Source organism: Eptatretus burgeri, chromosome 4 (assembly GCF_056783735.1).
Source record: "Eptatretus burgeri isolate ZD-2024b chromosome 4, Ebu_testis_v1, whole genome shotgun sequence".
In the NCBI taxonomy this organism is placed as follows: Eukaryota; Metazoa; Chordata; class Myxini; order Myxiniformes; family Myxinidae; genus Eptatretus; species Eptatretus burgeri.
In genome coordinates, this window is record NC_140964.1 from 24,872,478 (window position 1) to 24,894,730 (window position 22,253).

The 22,253-nt window shown below is 41.8% G+C and overlaps 1 protein-coding gene across 2 annotated transcripts in view; it reads left to right on the plus strand.

Moving 5' to 3' along the window:
* EXOC2 (exocyst complex component 2) overlaps positions 1-22,253 on the plus strand; it is a 174,388-nt gene that overhangs the window by 56,514 nt on the left and 95,621 nt on the right. For both annotated transcript variants that reach the window (XM_085877168.1, XM_085877169.1), the window contains exons 8-11: positions 6,842-6,987; positions 12,617-12,698; positions 17,239-17,341; positions 19,330-19,448. In XM_085877168.1, the coding sequence (XP_085733294.1) occupies positions 6,842-6,987; positions 12,617-12,698; positions 17,239-17,341; positions 19,330-19,448 (450 nt within the window). The remainder of the gene's footprint in view (positions 1-6,841; positions 6,988-12,616; positions 12,699-17,238; positions 17,342-19,329; positions 19,449-22,253) is intronic.

Genomic DNA, 22,253 nt, shown 5'->3' on the forward strand with positions numbered 1-22,253 from the left:
TTTGGGGGTGTTTTTTTGTAACGACTATAGTTCCCACAGTACTGTCTTCAAAAGCAGTTCTTTAATTTGATTTCAGTTCCTTAATCTGATTTTTGCTTGGAATTTAAATAGGGAGCTGTGCGGGGTTTAATGCTGCCACATGAGGGAGCATTTTATATCAGCAAACTTATCCCTGATATGCCTGACAATGTCCAGAGATTCTCTGGTTATGACGCCCGTTGCTATGACCTGCAGGGGAGAACAGCGTCAACCAGGACTGATGTGGGAGAAATTGAACAGAAGCAAAACCGCTCGTCCTGCTTTGCACGTTCGCTAAAATTGACTGAATTTAACGAAAATTTAGCCACTCAAAAATATCTAACGCTTCATCAGTCATCACCGTTCAGTTCATCCAACATCTCAAAAATATCCAAAAGAACAGCATCATTTGGCTCCGATGTACAGTACTATCATGTTCAGATGAGGGCCTGGCAGGTAGGCACACTCACATCTTGGCTGTACAGCCTGAGTTTCAATATCTACCAGCTATGAACTCTCATCCCAGTGTTTCACGGGCAAGGTGATTCGTCAGTGTGTGTGCCGTCCCTCGAATGGACATAAAACGGGTGTCACATCTGCTGGTGGACATCAAAGATCTCATGGTGTCCTTTGTGGAGAGTAAGACCTAAGTCACATTTACTCGACGGCGAGGATACGGCGGCCGTACGCCATCTGAATTGACAGAAACATGCGGCGGCCGCAGAGTTTCTGTGGTTGGCCCTACGCCGTTTGGCTATCTTTTACAGGCCGTAGGGGTCGCCGTGGAATTATAACGCGGAGTTATAACTTTTTTCATTTCTACGTTCGCCGTAGCAATTCGGCAAGCCGAAAAAAAAAAAAAACAACAAAAAAAAAACTGGTGAAAAAAAAAAAAAAGGAACCCACTCGTTACCATCCGTCTGGCCGCACGTTCGCCTTAGGGCCCCCCTGCGGTCGCCTTGCCGGCACCTTGAGGCTTCCGTGCGTCTGCCTTGAAAATTCTATGGCCGCCGCAGGCCCCCCTTAAGGTCACCGTGCGACATCAAATCAAAGACTGTACGGCAACCCCACGTTTTCAGTCTCCACAATTTCTAAATACGCCGTGCGGCTCCCCGAAAAATAAAAACATATGTGACTGCTACATTGTGTGACCATGGAAATACTGCGGCCACCGTATAATTGCTTGTGGCCGTAGATTTGGAGACCCCACGGCCGCCGTGTCAAATGTGACTTAGGCCTAAGCAAGCTATCACTGGCACCATGGCCAAGTTACAAGTTACAAATTCCTGCCCCAACTGGCAGGGGGCACTGCATCAGCGGCACACCCGTGCTCTCAGCAATGATGGAAACAACCAGCCACAGCCTGCACACAAAATGATGATGATGTTCAGCTGCGATGATTTGTCTCTTCATCTGCATAATTCCAATTTTTCACTTCAACTGTGAGTAGGATCCATTTCAATGTTTCGAATTCATGGAAATCTGATGAGAATATTTTTAGGAAACCAGACACTATTTCCAATTGGGCCACTTGATATGACTTGAATAATATTGCTTTAAAAGTAAAAACGACCTTTCATTCAATTGGTAGTCTTTGGTAATGCGTTTCAACTTAAACTATGAGCAATTTGAAAGATTTTCCTTCACAGCTTGGCTTTGAAGCACTTCAACAGCCTTAAAGACAAACTTAACAGATTTAACTACCACATCCACCCCCAATACTGTTAAGTTGTGAAGATAAATTATGTGGGAGAAATAATTGGTTATTCATTTTGAAAATACAATGTCACTGATGCTGCAAATCAGTGACATTGGGATTATCCAATGCATGTACATCATTGGATTGGAGGCCACTAAAAATGGGAGACATATGACTCCATTCAAGTTGTCTCCCCCCTCGCAGGGGGTGGAGGAGGTTTACCCTGGGTACTACCAACATGTATGCAAAATTTGATGGAGATCAGGCCAGTCCTGTTTTCTTTTCTCTCTGATTTTCAGATGTGCATTGAAGGTAATATTCCTGGTGTTGGTTAGGATGGCGGGCTTTGGATCCTTGGGTCCCGAGTTAAAATCCCGCTTTCCATTAAATTAATACCAGGTGGGGTTGACTCAGCCTGTCATCCTTCCGAGGTCAGCAAAATGAGTACCAGCTTGCTGGGATGATTGAGCCATTTGAATATCCTGCATCGGACTGGCGACCCGTCCAGGATTGTGCCCAATCGCCCAGGAGACTGCTTCGGCACCGACGCTCTGTACAGCGTATGGTCCCAATGGATGGATGAATATGACTCCATTTGAAACACTCACTCCCTTCGCAACTGGCCATGGGAGAGGGGGAAGGAGGTGGGATAGTGGGGGAAGTGAGCCAAATTTTTTTGCTGTGGCTAATGATCCCCTCTCTGCAGCAGGGATCAATAAACTACTTTCACCATGGCACGTGTACAGGCAAAACGCGTAAGTCATTCCCCCCTCCCCATCATGTTTTTGAGCCCATGACCTGGATGCCACCAACACATATGCAAAATGTGGTTGAGATCAGGCCAGCCCTATTTTATTATATGATTTTCAGACATACACATATACAGAGAATTGCCTTTCATTTTCTTTTTTAAATATACTAGATCTAAGGCTCGTAATGGAGTTACCACTCGCACACATGGACATAATGAGGAAACCAACACTTAACACAGTCACTGAGCTTGGGGGAAGTGCCGTCACTTCCAGGAATACTCTGGGTACCAGCGACGTCACAACAATAGTGGGGCTTGTCCTCAGGAGGAATTTCCTTCTCCCCATGGATGCCAACCGATGGGATTGTCCGTGCTCTTAAACTTTTAAATGCTGAACGTCAAGCAAGGAAGCAGAAAGTACCATTTTTAAAGTCCTTGATATGACTCGGCCAGGATTTCAACCACCTACAGTACCTCCCAGGCTTGGAGCAGACACTCGAACCATTACACCACCGAGCCATATTTATATCATAAGTTTGATACTATTCCCTTGCCTCCGCTCTGTTACACGGACATTCTCTCCTATCCTTTCCCATTAATTGACACTTTTTTCCTCAATTTAAGGCTCTTCGAAGAGCTTATACACATCCATCCATCCATTGGGACCATACTCTGTGCAGAGCGTTGGTGCTGCCGAAGCAGTCTCCTCGGCTATTGGGCACAATCCTGGACGGGTCGCCACTTCGATGCCACTTGTACACATGATATGTACAAAACACCGATATTGCAAGTCTTTGGACAAATCAGTTCCATATATTGGATTTGAACCTGTAATTAAAGCAATCATGAGTTATGTGCTCAAATGGGAACTCCATAAAAGCCATTTTGCACATCTCACAAATTTCTTCCCCCTCTCCTCTGCCCTCCCCCTGTTCTTTTAATCGGTAATATATTGTTATGGTTTTCTGAGACCCCATGGAGATACATACCATCACCTTCTTCTTCTTCTTATTCTTCTTCTTCTTCTTCTTCTTCTTCTTCTGCTCCCGTTAGGGGTCGCCACAGCGGATCAACCGTCTCCATTCCGTTCTATCCTCCACATCTTCCATTGACACTCCAACCACCCGCATGTCCGCCCTCACCGCATCCATGAACTTCTTCTTTGGCCTTCCTCTTCTCCTCCTGCCTGGCGGCTCCATCTTCAACATCCTTCTCCCGATATACTCCGCTTCCCTCCTGTGCACATGTCCAAACCATCTCAATCTCGCCTCTCTCACTTTGTCTCAAAACCGTCCTACCTGCGCTGTCCCTCTAATATACTCATTCCTTATCCTATCCATCCTCGTCACTCCCAACGAGAATCGCAGCATCTTTAACTCTGCCACCTCCAGCTCCGCTTCTTGTCTTTTTGTTAGCGCCACCGCCTCCAAACCATACAACATAGCTGGTCTCACTACCGTCTTATATACTTTCCCCTTCACTCTTGCAGCTACCCTTCTGTCACAAATCACTCCTGCAACTCTTCTCCACCCACTCCATCCTGCCTGCACTCGCTTTTTCACTTCTCTCCCACACTCTCCGTTACTTTGGACAGTTGATCCCAAGTATTTAAACCCATCCAGCTTCCCCACCTCAACTCCTTGCAACCGCACCATACCACCACCCTCCCTCTCATTTACACACATGTACTCCGTCTTACTCCTACTGACTATCATTCCCCTTCTCTCCAGTGCGTACCTCCACCTCTCAAGGCTCGCCTCAGCCTGCTCCCTACTCTCTCTACAGATCATGATGTCATCCGCGAACCTCATAGTCCATGGAGACTCCAGTCTGATCTCGTCCGTCAACCTGTCCATCACCATTGCAAACATCCCACTTTTACCGTAAACCGGTCCGTCATTCCTACCGCACACCTCACCGCTGTCACACTGTCATACATACATACCATCACCTTATGGATCCCTAACGTAGTTTTATCTGGAGTAATTTTGTATAGCTAATATAAATTACCTTTCTTCTCTCGCAGCAGTGGAAACGGATATACTGTATGTTGCATTTGTGTATAAGATTTGAAAACCTTTGTGATTCTTCCCCCTCTAAATTCTCTTTCTCTTTCTCTTTCCTAATCCTTGACAAATGGCTTTCCAAACTGCCTGACCATCTCTTTCCATTGGTTAGACAACAGTGTGTAAATAATGACGGCGTTCTGCCCCGCCAATTAATTATGGTAAGTCATTAGCTAACATCCCACTTGCTGAATCACTTGGCCATTTTGATTGACAGCAGTGCGTTCAGAGCACGGTACCCCATTTTGGGGGTTTAATTTGCCAGAAAGGTAAAGCAATTGGACGCTGGACCCTGCCTGAATTAAACGTCATAGACGGCATCAGTGGTTGCCCAGCAGCACATCGTGCCCCAGAGTTTTCTGCGGCTTGTCGGCTTCAGGGTCATTCGCTGGGAAGTGGGTCCAAGTACTCCCCTCGCGACCCCCCAAATCCAAATCCCCATCTCGTAACAATATACTGTACACTGTGTGTGTATATACATATATGTATATATTATAGCCCTTTGCCTGTGCATTTTACACAACTTGCTTGCGAGTGAATTTTAAAAAGGCAGGAACATCCATTGGATCTCAATTTGTGTGACAAATTAACAAAATAAATCAACAAATGATGAAATAAACAAAATAAAATGATCAACCAACTGAGAATTCTCAAAATTGAAAGGACGTACCTTTTCATTTCTCCCTCAAAGATGAAAATCCACATCATTATTTACTTTTTCTTATTGAACTGGCTGTTCTTCAAAGTACATTTTGAAAGAAACCATGACTTCAAAGCTTCCACATCTGAAGCAACGTGAATTCTGACAACAAAAAACGTTTTTGTATCAAGTCACCACATAAACGCATGGAACGAGCAGGAAAACTTATACATGCCCGCATTGACCAAATCTGGCCAAAGCTTCGTGCACGAGCTAAACGGCCTCAACCGATGTACGAAGACAGAAAACAACCAGGCGGAAAAGCATCGATTTAAAATAGACTGCAGGATTTCGTTTTCAAACTTTGTTTTTTAATTCCAAAATAGAACATGTACTGACGTTAAATCGAAAGAGATGCGAATGGTTAAATCCGAGTTCGAGGCGCTTTTGAAAGCTCCATAAACAGTGAGTTACAACCAGTTTTATCGTAGCGCTAAATGTCTCCGATTGCTCTCTCGGCTTTCCGCTCTCTCTGGTGTCGAGGGCAGTTTGTGGGAAAAATGAGTTCTTGTGTCTCTATGGCATTGTAAACTGGTGGAGTTCATTATTATTCGCTCATTTGTCTGTGATACATTTGTCCACCTTTCCCCGAACTTAGAGATTTATATACCTGAGGTTATTATCCAATTTTGTCATCTTGTCGGCGGCACAGCGGATAATTTAAGGGTCAATGCATCCTGTTCGTTTGAGGTGCGGTTTCCACCTTTATTGATAATTCTATTGTTTTCAATACAAGGCAAAGCCAGTTATTGGGCCTTTTAAAAGTTAATAACTATGATGTAAACTGTACCTATGTTTTTGTTTGTAATTATATCAAAGGTGTGCAGCTTGTAAATGGTGTTGGTGGTTTGGTTTGGTTTTCTGCCATGTTATATTGGCTTTTATAGTCTCAAGATCATTCTTCCTCCAATTCCACTTTTCTTTTACCTTTACCTTGTTTAGAACACCTTTTTCTACCTCCCTCCATTTTCACTTCCTTCTGCCACTTTCTGCCTCTCTTTATCCCCTTTCTCTCCCCCCCTCCTTTCCCTCCTGCCACTCCCCCCCCCCCGTGTCCTCTTTATCCTCTCTCTTTCCACCTTCTGCCCTTTCTTTATCTGCCCATCTACCCCCTCCTTGTCTTCTTTCTTTCCCCCTCTTTCCTCTTGCCCCATCTGCCCCCTCTTTATCCTTTTGCCCCTTCTGCCTCTTTTTTGTGTTTGACCCTTTACTAAAGTCTGTCTTCTCCACTCTTTCTCTCCCATTTTTCCTTCAATTGTTTTTCTCATCATATACTTTTTCTCCCCTCTCCCCCCTTACTTTACCCTCCTCCTTTTGGCTCCCCATTTTCTCACCTGTTTTTTTAAATTTCTTCCCAGTCCACTTTTTGTTTCCTAATATTTGTCTTGTTTGCTGCAAAAATATCGTCTTTCCCTCTTTTTGTATTTTTACGACCCTTTTTTTTCTTTTCTTCTTTTTAATACATTTCTAGCCCCTTATTTATTGTTACATACAACTTTAATAATTACCATATTTTCCCTCGTCTTTATTCTTTCACTTTTAATGCAAGCACCCTCTGCCCCGAGCCCTTCAATTTACTGTTCCACCTTCTTGTTCCATCTCCACAGAAGCGAACACTTGTGCTGATGCTCTTTTTCAAGATGTGCTCCATCGCAAAGATAAGGCGGATGCTACAAGAAATGCTCTCGGTGTCCTTCAGCGTTTCAAGTTCCTCTTCAATTTACCCCTCACTATTGACCGCAATATTCAGAAGGTATGTTTGCATGAACCTTAGTAGATGTCTATGTCGTCACGACAGGACTTTCAGAGTGAAAGTGTTCTTGCGAAATTGTGTATGTTCCATGATTGCCACAAGGTGTACATGTAAAGAGCGAAAGACGTTGCAAAATCTTTGGAGAGTTTGTCTGTCTGTCTGTCTGACTTTGAATGTCAATCGCTTACAGGTCACAATTTTTAACTGATCTTCACGAAACTTCACCACATGGTAGAGTTTGTCATAAGCAAGAAGCTGATCGGTTTTGAGGTGAAAAGTCAACATAGGCCAAAGGTCAACAAATTTGTCAAATTTCTAAAATCCTCAATATTCATCCGATTGACTTGAAATTTGAAGAGGATTTATTTTTTTTAGGTCACTGAATTGAACCAGCCAATTATTTGAGATCAACGTAGGCCAAAAAGTTGGCCTAGTCATTTCAAAAATCATCAGTTTTCATCCATTTGACTTGAAATGTGAAGAGGATTGATGTATTTTGTCATTTAATTCATCCACCAATTATTTTTTTACAGACGAATTTGGTTTATGGATTTCGCAAGTATCATGCTATGCATAACATCTTTCTTGTTTATATGTTTATATATGCTTCAAAAACCAAACAATTACTGAAGCAAATGCAACCAAATTTTGCATGTTGCCGAAAGGTAACCCAAGTATAGTTTCTGTCAGGGGAGCATATCTGGCGGAGGTAGTTGAGGGTGTAGGTAAGATCCTCATTCTCTCGATCTAAATATATATATATATATATATATATATATATATATATATATATATATATATATATATATATATATATATATATATATATATATATATGTCGTATAGCAAGAGCCTGGTGTTGGCGCAGTGGTTAGGGCAGCAGCTTGGGATCCAAAAGGTCCTGAGTTCAAGCCCCGTTGAGCCACTGAATTAATACACCAGGGGGTTGACTCAGCCTGTCATCCTTCCAAGGTCGGCGAAATGAGTACCAATATACTGGGCCGGTGTATACCCCGGTTAAAATAGGTGTACCATATCCCTGTGTCGTAAGAGGCGACCAGGGTTGCGTCAGGAAGGGCATCCGGCGTAAAACATGTGCCAAATCTCTATGCGGATCATACGGATGATCCGCTGTAGCGACCCCTAACGGGAGCAGCCGAAAGAAGAAGAAGTAGATATGTCGTGTTGCACCCCCAATGGTCACCAGTATTACAAATCATCTTCTTGTGTAATGAAAACTTAAACAACTGAACAATATGCATTACGGTGATGTTGAAATCTGAGTGAGAATAATTCGAAATTTTTAAAGTGTTTCATTTCACTCATTTTTTTAGTGGAGGTTCAAACCAAGGAACCCCACACTGAGCTTTGTAGCGAAGCAGAAGGGATTTTCTTTTCTAACGCCACATATAAGCAGCAAGGATGGTAAATGAAGATGAATGGGAGGATGGGCCAGAGGTATGCACACTCGTTTCAAAGCTGTTGAGTCCGTGTTTGAATCTTGCCTCATCTAAAACTGTCGTATTGGGCTTTCTCAGCTGGGGTATGTGCCATCATTAAACTGGCATTAGTTTATGGACGTTAACGACCCCACTGTGTCCTTCATGAAGAGGAGGCGAGCTATCGCCGGCATCCTGGCCAAATTACAAATTCCTGCCTTAACTTTAGTCGAATGTCAAGCCTTGCCAGCCAGTTAGTGAAAGACTTGAGCCAAACTTCACCCCCCCCCCCCCTTCCACTCTCCCCGGCCAACCCCACAAGAATGTAGGAATAATTGTGCCCTTTAAAGAACAAGAAGAAGAACTTGGCTGACGAAGGTGATGGTCGCTGACTTCCAAGCAGATGGAAGATAACCTCAGGCAAATTATGAAAGTGTGAATAAAATAGAACGTTTGTGACGTACAACATGCCGTCTTTTGATTAAATCCGTCACCATAGCAATGAAAAATGTACATATACACATATACATATATACATGTACATATATATATATATATACACACACACACACACGCACACGCACACACGCACACACGCACACACACACACACACACACGTATGTATATATATATATATAATCCCACATATATATATATATATATATATATATATATATATATATATATATATATATATATATATATATATATATATATATATATAATCCCACATATATATATATATATATATATATATATATATATATATATATATATATATATATATATCCACAGCTCTGGAAAAAAATAAGAGACCACTCCAAATAAAATTTAAATCAGCATCTCTACATGTATGGCAGCCATTCCATTCCAGTGTCTGTTGAATTCCATCACAGGTACACCTCATTCTACTTAGTGAGGTACTGATTACGTGATCACCTGAACCAAATCTTATTTAACAAGGAAAAGTATAAAAACCACTGCTGTGGTCATCACTATCCTCTTGCAATAGGACCAGCTGGATGGCAAAAACAGTGCAAGTCGTACTTCAAAAGTAATTGTAATCAAAAAAATAACTATTGACCATGCCAAAATAGTTGAAAATAAAAGTTTTGAGTGAGGAAAAGAAGGGTTCAATTCTGGCTTTACTGGCAGAGGGATACAGTGAGCGTCACGTTGCTTCCATCCTTAAAATTTCAAAGACGGCGGTTCATAAGAACAAGGTCAAGCTGCTGACATTGGGGACAACAAAGCTACAGACTGCCAGAGGGTGAAAACGACTTTCCACTGACCGGGATGACCGCCAACTCATTTGATTGTCACTCAACAACCGTAGGATGACATCAAGTGACCTACAAAAGGAATGGCAAACGGCAGCTGGGGTGAAGTGCACGGCGAGGACGGTTCGAAACAGGCTCCTCGGGGCAGGGCTGAAGTCGTGCAAAGCTAGAAAAAGCCCTTCTTCAATGAGAAGCAAAGAAGAGCCAGGCTGAGGATTGCAAAAGACCATAAGGATTGGACCGTAGAGGACTGGAGTCGGGTCATCTTCTCTGATGAGTCCAATTTTCAGCTTTTCCCAACACCTGGTCGTCTAATGGTTAGACGGAGACCTGGAGAGGCCTACAAGCCACAGTGTCTCGCACCCACTGTGAAATTTGGTGGAGGATCGTTGATGATCTGGGGGTGCTTCAGCAGGCTGGAATCGGGCAGATTTGTCTTTGTGAAGGACTCATGAATCAAGCCACATACAAGGTTGTCCTGGAAGAACACTTGCTTCTTTCTGCTCTGACAATGTTCCCCAACTCTGAGCATTGGTTTTTCTAGCAGGACAATGCTCCATGCCACACAGCCAGGTCAATCAAGGTGTGGATGGAGGACCATCAGATCAAGACCCTGTCATGGCCAGCCCAATCTCCATTCCTGAACCTCATTGAAAACCTCTGGAATGTGATCAAGAGGAAGATGGATGGTCACAAGCCATCAAACAAAGCCGAGCTGCTTGAATTTTTGCGCCAGGAGTGGCATAAAGTCACCCAACAGCAATGTGAAAGACTGGTGGAGAGCATGCCAAGACGCATGAAAGCTGTGATTGAAAATCAGGGTTATTCCACAAATTATTGATTTCTGAACTCTTCATAAGTTAAAACATTAGTATTGTGTTGTTTAAAAATGAACATGAACTTGTTTTGTTTGTATTATTTGAGGTCTGAAAACACGGAATCTTTGTTGTTATTTTGACCAGTTGTCATTTTCTGCAAATAAATGCTCTAAATGACAATATTTTTATTCGGAATTTGGGAGAAATGTTGTCAGTAGTTTATAGAATAAAACAAAAATATTCATTTTATTCAAACACAAACCTATAAATAGTAAAACCAGAAAAACTGATAATTTTGCAGTGGTTTCTTAATTTTTTTCCAGAGCTGTATTTACAGTGTGTGTGTGTGTGTGTGTGTGTGTGTGTGTGTGTGTGTGTGTGTGTGTGTGTGTGTGTGTGTGTGTGTGTGTGTGTGTGTGTGTGTGTGTGTGTGTGTGTGTGTATATATGTGTATATATGTATATATATGTATATATATATATATATGTATATATATATGTACATATGTATGTATATATATATGTATGTACATATGTATATATATATATATATATATATATATATATGTATGTATATATATATATATATATATATATATATATATATATATATATATATATATATATATATATATATATATATATATATATATATATATATATATATATATATATATATATATATATATATATATATATATACATACACACACACAGACACGAGCAAATACAGCCTGTCGCTTCGCTGACAGTGGTGTAGAGAAAGAGAGAGGGAGGAGGGGAGGCAGGGAGGGGTGGGGAGAGGAGAGGAGGGAGGGGAAGTGAGGAGTGGGTGAAGGTGGGGAGAGCAACACCTCATAAAACGTTGCTATACACTGTGGGAGGGAGGGGTGAGAGAGAGAGAGACAGCGAGAGAGCGACAGTTGTGGGAGGAGAGTGCTGCATTTTATTCGGAGAGGGGAGCAAGGAGGGGGCAGACAGAGATGGGAGTGGGGGAGGGGAGGAGGAACAAAAAAAAAGACATAGGTGAGGAGTGGAGGTGATGTTAGCAAAGAGAGTGATATGTTATGCTTAATGACCGATCACAAAAAATATATATCTGATATCATAATAGCTGTACACACGATGACGCAACAGAGTTTGTAATGTTAACCACAGGCACATCTGCAAAAACTTTGAAATCCTAGTTCCAGAAAATTTGTGGGAACATTCACCAAAAGCATGGACTGAAAACATGGAAGAACCACTCACGTACGACCCAATGATCCCATCGAGCATGAACATCGAAAACAAAGCATTGCGACCAGATATCATACTTTGGTACAAAAAAGTGAGAAGTATGCATTGCTCCGTGAGGTGTTAATTGCAGTGATTTTGGACTAAACAATGCAGAAATCAAGAAAATGACCAAATACCAAGACCTCAAGAATGAAGTGAAAAGATCCTGGAAGCTGAAGAATACCAAAGTTGTACCAGTGATAGTTGGAGCTGTGGGAATGATGATGAAGAACCTTACAGAGAAATTAAATACCATCCCTGGGAATATTACAACAAATGAACTACAGTTGGAAGCTGTCCGAGGCTCAGTGACGATCCTGAAGAGAGCCCTCGACACAAAACTTTGAGAACAGAAAACTTTACAGCTTGGTCCATGAATCGTGACCCCTTACCAAAATGAAGGTGGATGCTTTGAGCCTGCCCTGGGAGGACTCTATTCCACATTCTGAAACCTGATGTGTCGACACCAATCAAACACACACACACACACACACACACACACACACACACACACACACACACACACACACACACACACACACACACACACACACACACACACACACACACACACACGCACACATACACACATTGCCTTTTGTTAGTATGTGTGTGTGCATATATATATATATATATATATATATATATATATATATATATATATATATATACACATATATCATATGCCGTATGATTAACACCTTGATATCTTAATATGTCATGTGGCCTGCGTTACATTCACCATTTTTCTATAGCTCTGTGTTGATTGTGCTTTCACTTGGTGTATTTTACTTCTTGTTGTGATTGTGTGTAGGGTGACTACGATGTCGTAATCAATGATTATGAGAAAGCGAAGTCTCTTTTTGGAAACACGGAGGTCCGCATATTTCAAAAAGGTGTGTCATGCTCTATGTAAATGGCATATGTAATGTAAAACTCTTTTTACCCCGCGCGTGAAACGGAAACCAGGGCGAAGCAATTGATTCGCCTTGTCTGTCTGTCTTCAGATGTCAGGTTATGGACGAGGAACAACCTTATTTTCATTGAATGTTATATTTTGAACACGAACCTGCAGTTTAGCAGTATTTTCAATCTGAATTTGGCAAATCGTATTTATTTTCGTCCCGAGTGTGCAAGCGCACTGAGTAGTAAGAGAGTTGTTTTTGTCTGTCTGCCTGTTTGGCATGCAAATAAAATTGAAAATCAGTAAAACAGGAAACCTTATACTGTTTTAGCGAAGTCATAAAGGACACAAACGGCAGGCATGAAGAACTGATGTAACGTTTTAAATTAGGTGGTGTAAAAGACACTGCATCAACAACAGCGGTAAACTTCCAAAAAAAAAACTTTTTTTTTTACTGCAGCCTTTACAACTCTTGCTTTATGTCGATTGAATTATATACTTGAACACGAGAACACAAATTGCCTTCTTGGCACTTTGAAAAACCTCCAGTTTCGCATTACTTGGACAAAATATTACACAATTTTGTGCCATATCAGCCAATCAAATGTGCTGCTTGTGCATTCCGGTGGGGGAATATTGAGATTCGGACAAAATCACGGCTCAGAGGAAATACCGATCATGCTCGGAAACGCAAAGTAAGGGTTGAAAAGTCCCCCCCCCCAAACCCCTCATATCCTGTTTCCCACGACTGGTTGGGTAAGGTGTTATATGAACTTTCTATTTACCCTGCGCATGCAAAACGAAAAGCAGGGTGAAGCAATTGGTTCATGTCTGTCAATCTGATCAGTTTCTGATCTAGGAATAACTTGTTTAAATTTTATGTTCTATTTTGAACGCAAATTGGAATATGAAGAGGGAGATGCTTCACATTTTACCGTAGTTTAACTCTGAATTTGTCCTGATTGTACATGTGCAGGGAGGAATGAGATAATATTGTAGTCTGCCTGCCTGGCAGTCAAACAAAATTGACAATCATTCCAAGCAGGAAACGTATTCTTTTTTAAGGACGTTACAAAGGACACAAACAAGAAGTACGAAGAACTAATGTAACGTGTCAGAAAGGGTGATGTAATAGACACTGGGTAAAATGGCTGTAAAATCCAGAATTAATCCTTGAGTCAAGTGATCAACAAAGTCCAGCTTTCTATAGTTTTCAATAAATCCTTCATCTTCTAAACTGTGACTCAATGTCATCTTATTAGGGTAGAAGGATGCTGTATAAGACTACTTCAGCAGCACTAAACTTCCGGATTAAAAAAAGTGATCTTTCAAGTCATTTTTAAAAATTAAGATGGAAGTATAAATTTGAACACTGTGTGGGGGTATCGTGTTTTACGAACTCTCTAGTTTAAGAATAGAACACATAAAATATGGAAGTTTCACTCATGCCTTGGTTGTTTCATTACTATTTTTCGTTTGGTATCAGTTAAAGAAATATCCATTTATTCAGAGCCAAAGCCACTGGAGCAAATACATTCCCAGGCCCTCTGTGGATTGCACAGACGCAAAGCAAAGGTGTGGAAGGACTGTATACAAAACATGTTCGATGTGTCCATTGATATTCACTCGCCCCTCAGCTGTCTAGAAATGATTCACATTTTGGCCCAGATATATATATATATATATATATATATATATATATATATGTGTGTATATATATATATATATATATATATATATATATATATATATATATATATATATATATATATATTGCCATCCTGGTGTTTTGCACACAGGATGATGCATGAATGTATACACCATCACTCGGACGAATGTTAAGCTTCGTGTCTCGTCTACTAGGATTAGTTGGTGGAAGTTTAAGATTCCTCTGAACCTAAATTTAATCAGCTTGTTCTTGTCACCGAACGAACTCTTGTACCTATTTTTTTCATCACTTTTCCACACTTTTTGAAATGTCATACTATTTGTCATTTTTGGCCCAATCTCTCAATGGTGAAGAATCACTTAAAAAAAATTCCGCATCCATTTGACATTCGCACATTTGCAAGGGATGCGTTCCTGAAAAATGCCTCAAATGTCGAATCCACGAATGTCGGGGCATTGTTTCAATGGGAGAAATAGGGATAGGTTCCCGGCAGTTCATGATTCATCAGGGAAAATCAAAAATCGCATGAAAAAACGCGAATACGCCCACGAAAAACCGCAAATACGTGAAAAACAATAACAAAAACAAATATACATGTGAAAAAACTGCGAATATGTCCATGAAAACGCGAAAAAAATCCGTGAATAAGCAAAAAAAAACAACCCCAAAAACGCGAATACGCGAAGCACAGGGCCGTGAATTTCGAAGCAGGTCACATTTTATGAACTGTGAATACGTGGGGTCCGCAAGTAGCAGAACCGCCAATGTCGGGGTCCGACAGTACTTATGATTAATCAATCATTGGATTTGTATGCACTCCATCATACTCCTGGGTCAGTATTGCCACACACCATGGCAGGGGAGAGCAGAGGGGAAGAGAGGGATGGAAGGAGGTGGGAGAAATTTTGCAGGAGTAAAGCGGCTTTCAGGCCACCCTGCACAAACTCGTCGAGGAGCCTCAATTGCTGGAGGAAAAAAAAGGTGTAAATTGAAACAATCATGAGATTCCACCATTTTTCATAATTGACATGGCAGCAAGCTCAAGTGTTTTTTGGGGGGGGATTTACTGCAAAAAGAAAATAATAACTAATTTGCTCTAAAGAGTAAACACAATAATGATCTTTGAGTTTTCAATATTCTAGCAATAACTGAGTTGCAGATGAAATGCAAGTTGGTTCATTAAACTGTTACCACTGAAACACCAACCTCTCTCTCTAACCTCCCCAACCACCCCCTTACCCACACCCCTACCACCTTTCCATTAATGCAAAGGGTAAAACCAATTTGATTTATCGTTCTTATTCACTTCTATTTTCAATGCTAGCATTTATAAGACCCGTCACATTGCTGATGGGAGCACAAATATTTGCAGCGATGGCTAATACATGGGGCAAGAATGGATTCCCGGAAGATCCTGCCCTATGTGCGGGGATAACCAGCATCACAAGTTGGTGTTTGTAGTTTCGCCACGTGTGCCCATATATCCATACACAAATCGTCCTTTTATTTATTTGTATGTTTGTTTGTTTGTTTATTATCTTGCCAAAACGAAGTTTTTGCAAGATATGTTAGTCAGCTTGTATGTTTGTTTGTCTGTAATCACGTATAAAAAATTCTGCAGAGCACAGTTATCATTGGAAATTTTTGTAACTTCGCATATCAGAGGCCTATCGAGGTCCCTTTCAGCACATAAAATTTTGAAGGTCAAAGGTCAAGGTCACTTTGTCGCAAATCAGGGGAGTCGACGAAACCCTTATTTTTTGAGTAATTTTGATCGGATCGTCTTCAAACTTCATGGGAATATAGTTCATGGTCTGGCGCTCAGCTGATTAATTTTTGGTGGCGATTGGCCTTGACCTTCATGGTTAGCGCCTGAGGTCAAACATATTTGACCCCAAGGTCAAATTTTCAAGTTTTAGGAACCATATCGTGTAGTACCTCAAATTGAACACCTCGATGAGTGCTTTCTAGATATGTCAAGCTTGAGACATTATGACATCATTTGGTGACGTTATGAGGCAAACGCATATTTTTCCTCTGTAGAACGATTCTCATCGGAATCTCTCGTAGGCAGATATTCCTCAAGGAGTCGCTCCTGGTGGATAGCAGCTCTGTTCACCTCAGTGTGACCTTAAAGAAGTCAGACGTGGTCACCTTTTGGCAAGATACGGGTCACCCTGTGAGTGACATTGGTTTATTTATTTATTTGTGTGTCACAAAGCTTCTTGGAGTTCCCTGAATCCACCGTCGTTGGTTTCATTGAAATCATTTAATCTGTTGTCAAGTTATAGCACGACAGACAGACAGACACGGCTCCTTTTGTAATATAGATGAGCATATAAGACCAGTCGCTTCGCTGATGGGAATACCAATCTTTGATGTGATGGCTAATCGATGGGGCAAGAACAAAAAAGGATTCCTGGGAGATCCTGCCCTCCGTCCAGGGATAACCAGCGTCGCAAGTTGGCATTTTCAGTTTCGCCACGTGTACCCGTGCACAAACCGACCTTTATTTTTGTTATTTGTTTGTTTATTTATTTATTTTTGCATCACAAACCTTCCCGAGACTTCCCTGAATCCATCATCGTTGGATTCATTGGCATCCTTTAATCCGTTATAAAGTTATAACACAACAAACAAACAGACAAACAGACAGACTTTGCTCCTTTTTTAATATCAATTACATTTCTTATTTTATGTCAGTATTACCACCTGAGTCTCGTAACTCAGAGAGTCATTATAGTTTTATAAAATACTTGCACCATTTTTTATTCATACTTTATATGATGTTACCATGCTTTCTTTTTTTTCATCTCTTTCAAATTTTGCTCATTATTTCCTTCCGTCTCCTTATTGTGATTAGTGTATGCAGAGGTTGAGATTCGAATCCAGTCTCTCCAGTGTCTTTTGCTTGAGAAGCTACTGGAAACTCCATCTACCCTTCATGACCAGAAGCGCTACATCAGGCACGTATTCCCCACCCATTCTCTCTTCTTTCCTCATGGATTTGAAGCATTGCGCGTCACACACACACACACACACACACACACACACACACACACACACACACACACACACACATAAACACACACACATAAACACACACACAAAAACACACACACATAAACACACACACATAAACACACACATAAACACACACACATAAACACACACACATAAACACACACACATAAACACACACACATAAACACACACACATAAACACACACACATAAACACACACACACACACATAAACACACACACATAAACACACACACATAAACACACACATAAACACACACATAAACACACACACACACACACACACACACGTATACATATATATTTATATATATTTTTTTATATATACATATACACACTGATGAGCCAAAACATTATGACCATTGACAGGTGAAGTGAATAACATTGATTATCTTGTTGCAATGGCACCTGTCAAGGGGTGGGATATATTAGGCAGCAAGTGAACAGTCAGTTCTTGAAGTTGATGTTTTGGATGCAGGAAATAGGCAGGAGTAAAGAAAGACCTGAGCGACTTTGATCAGGGACAAATTGTTATGGCCAGACGACTGGGTCAGAGCATCTCTGAAACGGCAAGGCTTGTGGTGTGCTCCTGGTCAGCAGTGGTGAGTACCGACCGACAGTGGTCCGAGGAGGGACAACCCACAAACCGGCGACAGGGTGTTGGGTGCCTAAGGCTCATCGATGCACGAGGGCAACGAAGGCTATCCCGTCTGGTCCGAACCGACGGAAGGTCCACTCTGGCACAAGTTACAGAAAATTTTAATGGTGGTCACGGGAGGAATGTGTCACAATCCACAGTACATCGCACCCTGCTGCGTATGGGGCTGCGTAGCCACAGACCGGTCAGAGTGCCCATGATGACCCCTGTCCACCGTCGAAAGCGCCTACAATGGGCACGCGAGCATCAGAACTGGACCTTGGAGCAGTGGAAGAAGGTCGCCTGGTCCGATAAGTCCCGTTTTCTTTGAGATCACGTGGATGGCCGTGTACGTGTGCGCCATATACCTGGGGAAGTGATGGCACCAGGATGCTCTGTGGGAAGACGACAAGCCGGTGGAGGGAGTGTGATGCCTTGGGCAATGTTCTGGGAAACCCTGGGTCCGGCCATTCATGTGGACGTCAATCTGATACGTGTCACCTCCCTAAACATCGTTGCAGACCAGGTGCACCCCTTCATCGCAATGGTATTCCTTGATGGCAATGGCCCCTTTCAGCAGGATAATGTGCCCTGCCACACTGCACACATTGTTCGGGAATGGTTTGAGGAACATGATGAAGTGTTCACGGTGTTGCCCTGGCCTCCAAATTCTCCTGATCTCAATCCGATTGAGCATCTGTGGGATGTGTTGGACTGACATGTCCGATCCACGGCAGCTCCACCTCGCAACTTACCGGACTTGAAGGATCTGTTGCTAATGTTTTGGTGCCAGATACCACAGGACACCTTCAGGGGTCTTGTGGAGTCCATGCTTCAGCGGGTCTGCGCTGTTTTGGTGGCACACGGAGGACCAACAGCCTTTTAGGCAGGTGGTCATAATGTTTTGGCTCATCGGTGTATATGTTATAGTTTATACATGCACACACAGAGGTGGGTAGAGCTCCGAGTAGAGACCTTCTTTAAGACCTAATAGAGCTCCGTTCCACCTTCTAAAAACCCACACAATATGGTGATAACAACCAACGACACACACACACACACACACACACACACACACACACACACACACACACACACACACACACACACACACACACACACACACACACACACACACACATCAACTTTCGTCAATTAAAATTCACCTTTGATAAATTTCCTAGTCTCTAAATTTCGTGCTGATTGCATCTGCTTCAGATGGCGTCATGCCTCAAACAACTTTTCCAACACCACCTTTCGTTTCCTATCGCAGGTACCTCTCAGATATAAGAGCACCTGGTGATCCTGCATGGCAGTGCATTGTGGGACAACACCACTGGCTGTTGCAGCTCATGTTGGGCTGCAGGGAACGCTTCTTTTTGCAGGGAGCAGGTGTTGGCACTGATTTTCGTTTTTTCATCGTTATCTTTGATTTGTTTTTATTTTCAGTGCCGATGACATACATTTTGGTTTTTCAAAATATACATGGATATTGTAAAGATAATTATACCCAAGTAATTTTGTGCTCTTGGGTGACACAAACAGAGCAATTTCTCATCTAAATGTGGGTTTTGCTGGCTTTCTAGCTCATAGTCGCCATCAAGCCATGATTTAATGTGGTATTCACTGGTGGTGGGTAGTTGTGCAGGCTGACAACAACTCCTTTGGGGAGCATCATGGTGGGCAAAGTTTTGAACGTTTCCATGTCTGAGAAACAGCCCCAACAGGTCACCACTCGATAACAGAGAGCTGCACGTTTGGAATGTGTCCAGTACACCACCACTCAGTGGCCTATTCTTTTCCAAAGGCACTTCCGGATTGTTAACGTCCACCAATGAATGCTATCAAGCAGTACAGATGGCAGCCAAAATGTGTTATTTTTGGTTATGAAAAAAGGGCATTGAAGTTTTTAATCTTTTTGAAGTTGAACGGTACAAGTCAACATGAGTGAAACAAAACCATCGATCAAGGTGTGGTACTACATGCACGTCTTTCTACATCTCATCCAAAATTGATTTAGTTCAGGAGAGATTTTTGTACGGAAAAGAAAATTGATGCTCTTAATAATGTGATGAGGGCATAATTCGACGGTATATACACAGGAAACCTTGAAGTATCACTGGGGTTATGTTCCTGGAAAATGCCGTAAGATTCAAAACTACGATAGTTAAAACCATTTACGTATGGTAATAAGGGGTTAGGTTCCTGAGCTTTGGGAAAATATAGAGGTAGGTGGGTGGCAGCCAAATAAAACATCACAATTGAAATAACCAGAGATGGTGTCAAAGCCACCCAATGCTCGCCTGTTTATACATTTATCGTTTTTAAAAGACGTCTAATAATATTTTTTATAAAGCATTGCAGTGAAGTCTGATCCAAATAATTTAAAAGCAATATATGTATTTGTATATTGTAATCAGTAAACTATTACACATATTAAATGAATGGCAAGCGTCTAGTTTAAACAGGTGAGCATTGGGTGGCTTTGACACCATCTTAGGGCCCTGTCACACCTTGACGTTTTAGCCAGCGTATGGCAAGGTATCAAAATGTATGTAAAACGCTGGCATACGCTGAACTATTGATGTTTTTTTCCAGTTTTGGACGTATTCATAACGAGTTGGACGTATGCATAACGTATTAGTAACGTACACAGAACGTTTCGATAACATATAGATAACTTATACCAACGAATGCTGGCGTGTTTTCGGCGTTCACAACCTATGCCCAACGATAGTCTAACTTATGCATAGCGCGCGGCAGCGTATCGCCGACGATCACGTGGCGTAGGCTATTAATAGGCTGTGGCTCGACGATTCAAATCATAACCGCACTGGATATCGAAGTGTCAAGCCGCTGTCACACCTTGATGTTTTAGCCAGCGTATGCCGACGTATGAAAATTTTTCCGAATACGCTGGCACACGTCGAATACGTTATGGGTAAGTTTTGTATACGTTAAGAGCACGCTGAAGCACGCTGGCATACGTCGTAGTACGCCGAGTACGTCGACAAATTTTCAGCATGTTGAAAATTTGTCGACGTATCCAGCGTATGACACACGTTCCGCATACGCTGGCCATACGTTGTAGGCACGTTACGCGATCGTTGACACACGTTACTTGTAAGTTACTCATAAGTCGAAACACGTTGAGGTAATGGTTAACGTCAGTGTTCCAGACTCCCTGGTTTTTTTGGGGGGGTTTTTTTTTTTTTCTTCGGTATGACGGTGATGTTGCCACTTCGATTTCTAGTGCGGTTATGATTTAAATCGTTGAGCGGCAGCCTTTTAATTATATTATATTATAACCGCACTAGAAATCGGTGTCAACACACAGAGTACGGTCCCAATGGATGGATGGATGGATACCACAGTAATCTGCAGAGAATTACCGCAGAAAAGGAATGTTATTTTTGCTTGGGTCACTCTTGAGAGTTGGTGCCAAAAACGATATATGGCATGATATTTCAAAAAGTTGTGGACGCATTATGACAAAACGTTGGTGGTTGATTGGGGTAGGTGACAAGAACAAGCCGATTAGATTTTGGTGTGTGACAAGGACAAAAGGCCAGATATGCATCTGACCAATCAGTGGGATACAAAACGTAAACTGCTCAGCCTGGCGGAGCTGTGCACCCTACCAAGTGCCAGTCTTGTTGCTTATGTTTTTTGATGATAAAGATCCGACATTATCTTTCGTAAGGAACGGTGTTTGTACCAGTTACGTGGTTAAACGTAATTGCTAGAAAACATTTTGTTACATGGTTTTCTCTCTCTTATTGACCGGACCCTATGCATGATAGTAAGAGCATCCGCTCTGTCTTGGTCTGGGAGGTTGGCCATATGAACCTGTCTCCGGCCAATTCATCCCAAAGACTTTAAAATGGTACGCGCTGCTTCCTTGCTTTATGCTCAGCATTTAAAAGGGAAAGAGCGTGGACAAAGTACTGTAGGTTGACTTGACAACCGTAGTACAGTACAGGGTTTGATGGGTTTCATGGCCTCCTGCATTGAAGTTCTTTGAAAGAGCACACATTTAATGCTTCATTTATTTTTTTTATGGATGGAGTGAGCACAGGGTGCGCCACCTTGGCTCATTGAAACTCCTGATCTTTAACTGCCTTAATTCAGTAACAATGCTATTATCGCTTCCTGTTTTTTTTTTTTTTTGTTTTTTTAACCTTTTCCCTGTATTTA